This window comes from Colobus angolensis, unplaced genomic scaffold (assembly GCF_000951035.1).
Source record: "Colobus angolensis palliatus isolate OR3802 unplaced genomic scaffold, Cang.pa_1.0 Scaffold17, whole genome shotgun sequence".
NCBI lineage: Eukaryota > Metazoa > Chordata > Mammalia > Primates > Cercopithecidae > Colobus > Colobus angolensis.
Window position 1 is genome coordinate 1,744,099 of NW_012114821.1, and position 10,357 is coordinate 1,754,455.

Sequence of the window (10,357 nt, forward strand, 5' to 3'; positions counted from 1 at the left end):
GCCTAGTCCCATGAAGAGCAGTTTGGGTGCCCCATGCAGTAGGCTCTGCAGGGGGAGGGGGCGGGCACCCTCCCTGAAAGGCCTTGGGCACGAGAGAGGCAGGCAGCTGGGCTGCAGAGCAGAGCCTGGGAGGGGTGGGCAGAGGAAGGGCAGGCTGGGTGCCCTGCTCCACAGGCCTTGCTGCGCCGCTGGGGCCTTGGGCCGCCTCTTTGTGTTTCCCTGTGGGCCTGGTAGAGCTGGGGCCATGTTGCTGCCCAGAGCACCTGCTGGCTGGCACACCCCCTGCCCCGTGGGTATAATTAGCGCTGTGACAGGTGCTAGGGATCGCGTGCCCAGTCCAGCCCTGACCCAGTGCGGCCTGGCCTTGGCTGACCTGCCCCGCCCTCCCCTGGCCCAGCCCAAGACCCCCAGGTCTGTAGCCACACCCACCTTCCCAGGCTCCCTCTGTGCTGCCAGGATGGGTGGGCTGGGGTCTGGCAGAGGCAGCGGGTGGGCAGAGCCCTGAGCCGTGGCCTGGCTGCAGGTTCTGGGAGTCCGCAGGCTGGCCCAGCCCCGCCCTGCTCTCAGTCTGTGCCCAGGGCTTGCAGTTGCTGAGGGCCTCTTATGGGTGGGTGAGGGCCCAGGTGGAGGAACCTCTCTGGCCTGGTGGCCTCAGCCTTCCAAGAGGAAGCCTTTGCCCCAAGACTTGGACAGAGCCTATGGGGCCCCGTGGTCACTCAGGGGGCCTGGCCTGGCCCACCTTGCCCTCCCCGTGCAGTGCCACAGCCTCCAGCCGGCCCATCCACCCGCACCCCTTCTCTCTGCAGTGCAAGAAGAAACACACACTGCTGTGCCCCGACTTCGCCCGCAGGGGGGCGTGTCCCCGCGGTGCCCAGTGCCAGCTGCTCCACCGCACCCAGAAACGCCACAGTCGGCGGGCAGCCACGTCCCCCGCCCCAGGGCCCAGCGACGCAGCTGCCAGGAGCAGGGCCTCGGCCAGCCACGGGCCCAGGTGATGGGGCAGTGGGCACTGTACATGTGAGCCTGGGTGGTCCCTCCCTGTCCAGGGAGATGCTCAGGGCCCTCTGGTTGAGCCCCCCCAACTCCAGCTCTTTGGGCCTCAGACCCAGAAATCCCAGTCCAAGACTGGGGATCACACGACCTCCAGAGGTTCCCCTACCTCACTTTGAAGTCTGGACAGAGCCAAGGGCGTCCCTGGCCGATGGAGGAAGGTGGGGCTTCACAGAGACCTGCTCACTGGGAGAGGGTGCGAGGCCCAGCCCCGGGAGGAGTCTGGGGCTCCCTCATCCAGCCCACCTGCTATGTGGGTGTGAGAGTCCCATGGAGACCAGGAAGCCAAGGCCCTGGACGTGAGGGACAGGCTTGTTGTGGAGCTGGGGCCCTCTCCACACCCAGCCTGTCCTTGCAGCCAAGGACCAGGCTTGACCTGTGCCTCCAGCTCACCCTGAGACCATGGGGGGCCACGGGAGCAGGAAGCAGCCAAGAGCATGGGCAGCCTGTCGCTGGGATCCCCGCCTGTCACCCCACTTCACACGTCTGCCCCTTCCTTCCCTGCAGGAAGCCCTCGGCAGCCCAGCGCCCCACCAGGCAGATGCCCAGCTCCCCTGCCCTCACTGCAGCTGCGCTGGCTGCACCTCCCCGCTCCCCGGGGGGGTCAGCCTCTCCCTCATCCTTGAAGGCTTCCTCCTCCTCCTCTTGTTCCTCCTCCTCCTCATCCCCTCCCGCTTCCTTGGACCACGAGGCACCATCTCTCCAGGAGGCCGCCTTAGCAGCGGCACACTCCAACAGGCTCTGCAAGCTGCCTGCCTTCATCTCCCTGCAGTCCTCACCGAGCCCAGGAGCCCAACCCAGGGTCCGGGCCCCCAGGGCCCCCCTCACCAAGGACTCAGGTAGGCAGCGTGACCTGGCTCAAGCACAGGGGAGTTTTAAATGCCCACCTCAGACCACCACGTCAGAATCTCCAGGTGGGGCCTGGGTGAGTCCCACAGGCGCCAGGGGTGCACTTGCCAGCCCTGGGGCAGGGCCAGCCAAGGTGCGAGTGTAGCAGTGGCCGCTGCGCAGTCTGCCCCAGCGGAGGGCTGATTTAATTAGGAAGCACCCATTTCTGTTAATTTGTTCTGGAAGATCACCACGCACTCCGGAGAGAACAGATGTTCCCTCTCCCCCGATGAGCATTTGGGGCTTGGTAAATGGCTCCACTCAGCCTTGTTTAGGAGAGAAAAGAGGATTTTATGGCTGCAAACGACCCTTTCTGTAAACATTTTACAGCTCTCCGCGCGTTTGAGTGACGATAAACCCCACGCAGCTCGGCGGGCTGCAAATTTGCGACCATACGGCTATCATTTTATTGTCATATTTCACGGTTGTAACGTTAATGGAAGATGCTTGCTGCAGCCTTCTCCAACAGCTCCGCTGAGCACGCTCAAACGCCTGCCTCGGAGGGGCCGCCTCCTGTTCGCAGCCTTCACATCAGGGGCATGGAACCGTGGCCAGACCCTCTGCCCCACGAGACCTGGGCACCTGCTCCCTCCTTCTGGGTGGGCCTCTCTGGGTTGGGGGAGCAGATGGGGCCCCGAGGCAGCCACTGTTTTTTTTTTTTTTTTTTTTTTAAAGATCAGGAACCTAGCAGCCAGTTCCAGAGCCAGTGGAGGTGGGCAGGGTGCTGAGGGGTCCAGTGTGCAGCTTGGGTGGGGCCCGGGAAAGGCTGCAGAAACCTCCCCTGCCTGGCCATGACCAGGAGCTCCGGCAGGTGGAGGTGCCTGGGACAGTCTCTGGGCAGGAAGCTGGAGCTGCGACTGGAGCGGCCACCGCAGGGGCAGGCTGACAGGGCAGAGCCTGTGTAGTCTGTAGCCTGGGCCCTGGCTGCTGGGCCCGACTCAGCTGTGCGTGGGTGAGCGGGCTCATCAGACCTGAAGAGGGGCACCTGGGCAGGGCCAGTCCTGTGGGCAGCTACACGGAGGCATCTCTATTCAGCGGGCCGCTGCAGTGCCTGTCAGGTGATCTGGAGATCTGGGGAGGGAGGAGAGGCGCTGGCACCCAGTGAGTGAACCTTCATGTGGCAGGAGCCCCTGGGCTTCCCCACGGCGGGGAACTGCTCCCTCCTACACTGCCTGCCTCCAGGCCCCGCCCGTCTCACGCTGGGGCCTCTGCTCTGCTCCTGCCCCTCCCTGCCACAGCTCGTGTGCACCCCGACTTTCCACATGGAAGGTGTGTCGTGGCCGCCTCACGTGTCTGGCAGCCTCGCTGAGCGTGCGGGGTTGTCGGCTGCTGTGTGCGCCGGTACTGATGGCTCACCCTGTAGACCTTGGGGCCGGGGCTGCGGCCGCCCAAGAGGACCCTTGGACTGTAGGCAGAAGCCTCACTTGACCTCATAGACTGAGCCTGCACCACGGCTAGACAGCCGCAGAGGCTCGCCAGGACCCGTTGGCAGCAGGGGGCAGCAGCCGAAGCCTGTGGCCTGACTGTGCTCTTCTCTCTAGAACGCGGGGGGTGTCTCTGCAGACCCTGCCGTGTGTGTTCAGGCTGACAGAACTCCCCATCCTGACCAGGAGCTTTGCAGGCTGGGAGGATCTTCCACGGGTTTCCTGGCGCCTCACTTTTGCCCTCTCTGCATAGGGAAGCCTCTGCACATCAAACCGCGTCTGTGAGGACCCCAGGGGCCGGCCTGCACCTACCTCAGACCCTCGTCCTTGGAGAGGAAAGAGGCTCTGTCTGCCACTCTGTCCCAGAGGAGGGCCGCCCGCCACCAAGCCTCACCGGGGCCACAGGGACACTGCTCTGCCTGCCTGGCCGCAACCTTCCATGACCAGCGTGTGCCCAGGGCCTGGTCTTCCTCCCCCAAGCCTGTCCCCACCCCACCGCCCTCCAGGGTGCCAGGCAGGGCTGGCCTCCAGGCCTGTCCCCGACTGCCATTGGCAACAGTGGCCCTGCAGCCCCCCCAGCCCTCCCCACCCAAGTCTTCGGCCCAGTGAAGAGGCCACTGGCCGGGCCTCCCAGGCAGGTGTTTTATGTTCAGCAATAAAGGTTCTATCCGTAATGGGTTGGCTTGTCCTGACTGTTGCCACGCCACTGCCAGGTGGAAGGCCCCGCCCCTCTGGGCAGGAGTATGGGGCCCCTTTCCTGCCTCCCGGGGTGGCTCAGAAGTCAGAAGGAGCTTCTCCTTGGACCTGAGCAGCACCATCTGGGGTGGGGAAGGCCTAAGGGGTGCTCTGGGGCCCCAGGTGCAACAGGCTGGAGCCATGGTGGGTGGGGCAGCTCAGCCAGCTCCCAGCTCCCCCGCTCGCTCTTCACGGGTGCCTGTGCTGGAGGGGCCTGGCCAGGAGGCCTGGCTGAGGTTGTGTCAGGGACCCTGGATTGGGAGAGGCAAGGCTTGGAGGGGCACAGGCTCCCCTAGGCATCCGTTGCCACCTTCCCTCACCTCCAGAGAAATGGGGGGTTGCCCCAGGGGAGGCAGGCCAGCAACACCTTCAGGGGCCCCACAGTGCAGCCTGGAGTCAGATGCATGAGCCTTGTGCCCTCTGCCTGCCTGGGCTCCGGGTGGGTGGTACTGCCACTGCCCAGCCCACACCCCGCGGGGCCCCTTGGCCTGGTCCACATTTGGGCGGGGAGAATGCTCCGCCCCCCGAGGTCCTGGACTCCACCCTGGAGTGGAGTGTCCTGACGTTGGCATCAGAGGGGACGAGGTGCGAGGCTGGCAAGATGGTTCTGCCAGGGCGCGTGCTGGGTGACACGGCGGCAGTTTCCGGTTCTCTCCATGGTGGTCATTGCTGTGACCTCTACCCTGAGCCCCTGGGACCCAGCCTGTGGCCTTGGCCCTGTTGCAGCCAGATTGGGTGGGATGGCGAATTCTGGAAGCCAGAGCTGTGGGCGGGGTGTACCCAGCTGGCTTCTGTCCCTTCCAGCACTGGCCCAGCTCACCCAGACCCAGGTGTTCACAGGGGCTTGTTTCCTTGTTCGGGACCCCAGATTTGAGGGTGGGCACCGGGTGGACATGAGGCAGCCAGATCCTCTTAACTTCACTTCGTGCCACCAGCAAGTGTCTGCTGCAGGCCCAGTGGGCAGCTGGACCCACCCATGGGTGCCACTGCCTTCAGCCATGCTGGGGCTAGCACACGGCCCTGAAACGTGAAATGTCCGTGGGTGGTGGGGAATAGGCGCCCCGTCCACCCAGCACCTGTCTGGGACCGTTAGCGCTGCCATCTGACACACGGCATGGCCACTTGCAGGCCTGGGGCACTGCTCGTGGGCAAGGGGGGTGACAGCAGTTCAGCGCCCGGTCCACTGTCCCCAAATGCAGCCCCCGCCCAGGAGCAGCCAGCAGGAGGGCTCAGAAAAGGCTGGCCACTGCCTTCGGGGTGCCACCATGGTGGCCCAATACCCCACCTGGGGAACTTGTGCAGCCCGGGCTCTGCCTGGTCACAAGTCCCTGAGTTTCCCCTGCATGGAGCGTGCCCATTTGGTCACATGAGGCCCCTCATGCCAAGGGGCAGCTGGCAGCAGACCAGTGACTGCCAGGGCACCTGGCCAAAGGACCTGGGAGGCTGGGACTAGGAGAGTCACTGCCCCTGCATTGCCCATGGCCCCGGCTGAGGACAGCCTGGTGGAATGTCCCCTGCTGGGGTGGTCAGCACAGGGAAGGCTTCCTGAGGAGAGGGGTGCGTAGCCCTGCACCCAAGCCCGTGCGTGCAGCAGCGTGGTGTGTACTGGGGCAGCCGGAGGGAAACCCCACAGCGGAAGCACACAGCACCCTGGGGGGTCCTCAGAGCCCTGGTGGGGCATGGCCGGGTCCCAGACAGGTGATGCCCCCACCCAGCGCCAAGCAGACGGGTTTTAGGGCTGTTGCCTCGTCTGAGGGAGATGTGATGGCCACAGAGGTGGGAGCCGTGGGCAGAGTCCAGGGCCACTGCGGGAGCTGGATGGGCGAGCGGGCAGGGGGGCAGCAGTGACTTCAGAGTGTGGCTCTGTGCCCCGTGTGCCTGGAGGGGTGCCGGCTGGGCAATCAGATGCTGGCCTGGAGTCCCCTGGGGGCTGGGAGGTGACCGAAGGGTGAGTGTCTGGGGGTCAGCCGGGAGTGCCCGCACCTTCCTGGGCTAAGCCTGTGCCCATCCTGCCTCTGGATGACCCTGCCTCGCTTAGCGCCCAGCAGCGTGGGAGCTCAGAGGGCAGGGAGTTGGGCGTGTCGTGGCTGAGTGAGCGCCCTGACTGGCGCCTGGCATACAGTAGGTGCACCATCCGTGCTTGAGTAGGGGCACAAGGAAGGGGCGGAGCAGCGACAGGCTGAGGAGGGACTCTCAGGAGGCCCTGGGCTTGTTTTTTGGTTGTTTTGTTCTTAAATGCAAACGAGCCCCTGCATGGAGGAGGGGTGCCCGGACAGCAGGAGCAGGGTGGGGGTGGAGGCAGCCCCAGCAGCCCCTATCCCAGAAGACACAGAGCCTCTGTCTGCCGGACAGAGAAGGTTCTATCTCCTGTGATCGCTTCCGCCCAGCAAACGCAGGCACCGGGGCTGTGGGGGTTCTCCCACCTAAATAAATGCCTCCAAAATGACACTCCAGACCCCACGCAAGGCTCGACGCAGTTCCGAGCACTTACTCTTGGGGCGGCAGGGTGAGGTTCAGGAGGCCCACGCATGGCCTGGCAGGGTCAGCTCAGCCCTCCTGTGCCCCGTGCTATGGCAGGGGTGGAGGAGCTGTGCCAGGACAGTCCCCTCAGGCCCCTCCCTGCCGTCAAATGCATGAGCTCAGGGCCCCAGCAGACAGCAGACTGTGTGGGGTCCCATGGTGGACAGCAGAGAGGGCTGTGGGGGTCAGGTGGTGAGCACCCCAACCTCCCTGTCCCTCCTCGTACCAGGTTTCCCTCCACCCAGGGCCCTCTGGGGACCCACGATGACTTCCTGGACCCTACACCAGCCCCCATGGGCTCTGATCTTGACCCAGCCACCCTGGGCCCTTCCGGCCCCTCCCAGGCAGTGGCTCTGGGCTCCCTGCTCCCTGGCCTGAAGGGCTGGCCCCTCCATCTGCTCAGGTGTCCGTGAAGCCCCACCAACCCCACTAACCCAGAACTCCCCATCTAGCCAACCTTCTACCTTCTCACAAACGTGTGGGGGACAGGCCCTGAGGAGGCCTCATGACCCCCCCGCAGTGTTCCCACCCGTGGGGGGCCCCTTTCCTCCAACAGACTCGTGGAGGGTGGCCGGGTGCTGCAGCTGTGAGCACAGCACCTTACCCCCAGCTGACAGCCTCTCCCTGCTGGCCCGAGACGTCAGGGCCTGTGCTGGGGCCACACCTGGTGAGGAGCTCAGGGTGGCCTCCAGCCAGCAAGAAGCCAGTCCTCAGTTCTACAGATTTGAGGAAATAATTCTGCCAACAGCCTGACGGTGCCTGGTAGCAGAGTCCTCCTTGTTCCATGTTGAGACTGTAGCCTGGCCACCTCCTAGACTGCACCCTGGACAGGGGCCCCAGCTAAGCCCTGCCTGGATGCTTGGCCCACAGAAGCCATGAGACCATAAATGTGTGTAAAGTTACTAAACACGTGGTAATTTGTGAGACAGCAATAGAAGGCAAATCCACTATCATTTTACTATTATTATTATTATTATTATTATTTGAGACAGAATCTTGCTCTGTTGCCAAGGCTAAAGTGCAGTGGCGTGATCTCAGCTCACTGCAACCTCCGCCTCCCGAGTTCAAGTGATTCTCCTGCCTCAGCTTCCCAAGTAGCTGGGACCACAGGTGTGCACCACCATGCCCAGCTAATTTTTGTATTTTTTAAGTAGAGACAGGGTCTTGCCATGTTGGCCAGGCTGGTCTCGAAATCCTGACCTCGTGATCTGCCTACTTCGGCCTCCCAAAGTGCTGGGATTACAGGCGTGAGCCACTGTGTCCGGCCTCATTTTACTTATTATTTTTATGGCTGATTTACTGTTGTCTGAGGCCCACTCGGCAGACTGTATTTTCCAAAAACACTGCAACAGTGCATCTCAGCCCACAGGCCCCTTCCTCACATGACCTACACAGGCAGTGTCCATGCCCCTGCCCAGGGGGTGGCCGACCTCTGCACACCAGGACCACCAGCATGGTGCAGCAGCTTCTGAGGCACCTGCATCCTTCCACCTTTCTCTCTCAGATGCACACACTGGGAACCAGCAGCCATGCTGTGAGGAAGCCCAACCAGCTGCGGGGAGCAGCCCTGTGGAGGTGTCATAAGCAGCTGTTTTGGCCGACAGCTGTCACCATCTGCCGGGCCTGGGTGTGAAGACCCTGCCCAGTGGCACCATCCATCAGGTGACCCGTCACCCCAACCCTCAAGTCCTCCCAGCTGTCAGGATCAGAGGAAAGCTCTGCCACTTACAGAGCCCATGGATAAAATAATGCTGCCTTGTGCCATCAAGCTCCAGGGGGCTTCTCAACAAGGGACCCTGGCCACCTCGCAGATGGGATGTGCCCCCCAGGCAGGCTGGCTGACATACACTAGGTGCTCAAGAGAAGCCTGCTGGGTGCATTGAGTTACCCAGCCACACAGACGGCCCCTGTGGAATTCTGTGAGGACCAAATGCTGAAAGTTTGGAGGGTGTGAGAAGCCCTTGGGTTGGGAGGCTGGTGGGAAGGGAGAGCGCTTCTGGGAGCCCAGGGAACAGCTGTGCACGGGTGAATTCTAGGGAGCCATCCTGGCTTGGTGGTGATAGCACCAAGCCTCGAGGACGGCTTGGCAGGCTTGGGGTAGGTGGGTTAGGGCCAATCTTTGAGGCCACCCCAGCCTCCACCACCTTCTCCCACCTCTCAGAGCAAGATGAGGCACTTAGGCTTCCTATGGGTGGTGGCAGGATGGGGGTGCCACCGAGTCCAAGCATGGCTGTGGGGTCAGCGTCCCTCAGCCTGCGGTCATAGCTGTGACCCCTGGGAGGGTTCCCATTGCAACAGCCTGGGGTCAGGCACCCCCTTCATTCCCACGGGTGTGCCGGAGTCTCCTGGGCTGGCGACCAAAAACCCTCCCCTGGTTTACTTGGCCTGGCAGGAGCCACAGTGCGACGGGTGGGGGGGTCCGGTGGGGACAGTGAGGACACAGCACAATGCAAACACTCTCTCTTTCCTCCTCAACTCCCTTTCCAGTGTGCCGCAGGGCTGCCAGGGTGTGGTGCCCAGAGATGCTGCTAAACCCTTGGAGGGGCTGTGGAAGGGCCCTCTAGCCCCAAGGCGTCTTGTGGGGCTGCAGGTACAGACAACCTCGACTACCACCAGCTCTACTGCTCGGTAGCATCCTCCCTTCCCGGGCCTCCCTCTCCATGCAGGGAGGAGGAAACCCCACACCCTGGCTGGCTGACCACTCATGTGGTCTCAAGTCCAGGTGCCTGGTGTGGGGACCTGGCCCTGCTGCCCACTTCATTTCTTCATCTATGGAAGGCTCATGATACTGGGAGGGTGGTTGTGAGGCCACCAACCTGCAGCACTGGCTGCAGCATCCAGTCCTGAATGAGCTGAAACGGGTGGGGAGCTCACAGTCCCCTCTGGGACAGGGTCGGGGGAGAGGGGTCCCTGCAGGTGGGTCCTCATGCTGTCCTTGGCCCTGCCTTGCAGGGAGGAAGGCCTGGTCTTCCCAAATCTGCAGTCCCAGCTCTGCCCAGAGGAGTGGGAGGGCCCAGGGGAGGGCCAGGGACACCCGGAGACACCTTAGGAAGCAGGTGTTCAGTCCTCACTGCACGACCCTCTTGTTACAAAACATTCGGTCTTTGTAGAGGGAAGGAGGTGAGTACCTGGCACTAAATCGGTGGCAATGTGACCAGGCCTCCCCGTGGCCTCTGTGCAACTTATTCCAGGCTTTTTTTCTCTACAAAGGTGGTTACATTTTAGACTTATTTTTTTAATTGTTGAAGTCATAGAACAACAATGGAGAGAATTTAGAGCAAAACCAATAGGCCCACTTCGGGTCACCGGCCTTGTGATTCTTGGGGCATCCCCTCCCACCACCCGGCTCGCTCGCTGGCGTCGGGGACCCGGGGTCACAGGCCCATTGCCCATCGTCGCCTCCCTTGCCCCGTGAACTAGAGCTGTCTCCTCCCAACAGGTGCACGGCCGCCAGCTGGAAATCCCCGCCTCCCTGCCTCAGTTACCCCCATCCCACTCCAGGCTCAGCAAGGCGCCTCCAGTCCTGCCAGGGGCGAAACTGGGTGGTGGGGGGCTTGGACCGGGATTCCTAACGCCCGGAGGGGCCGCCAGCCCGTGGGCCCCGCCGCCGCCGCTCGCACCCACCCAAGTCGTCCCGCGACCCCCACAGTCCTGCGCCCTCCGCGGCCCCCCACACGCCAGCCCTACGTCCCCGGCCCCTCACGCCGTCCCCCACGCGTGAGTGCCCCTCCGCCCGCCCG

General features: G+C 63.2%; 1 protein-coding gene across 1 annotated transcript in view; it reads left to right on the plus strand.

Moving 5' to 3' along the window:
- Positions 1-4,036, plus strand: part of ZC3H3 (zinc finger CCCH-type containing 3) — a 105,337-nt gene extending 101,301 nt beyond the window's left edge. Inside the window, exons 10-12 of the mRNA XM_011938075.1 lie at positions 807-991; positions 1,558-1,889; positions 3,616-4,036. Of these exons, the coding sequence (XP_011793465.1) occupies positions 807-991; positions 1,558-1,889; positions 3,616-3,647 (549 nt within the window). The 3' untranslated portion in view covers positions 3,648-4,036. The remainder of the gene's footprint in view (positions 1-806; positions 992-1,557; positions 1,890-3,615) is intronic.
- Positions 4,037-10,357: the final 6,321 nt, after the last annotated feature.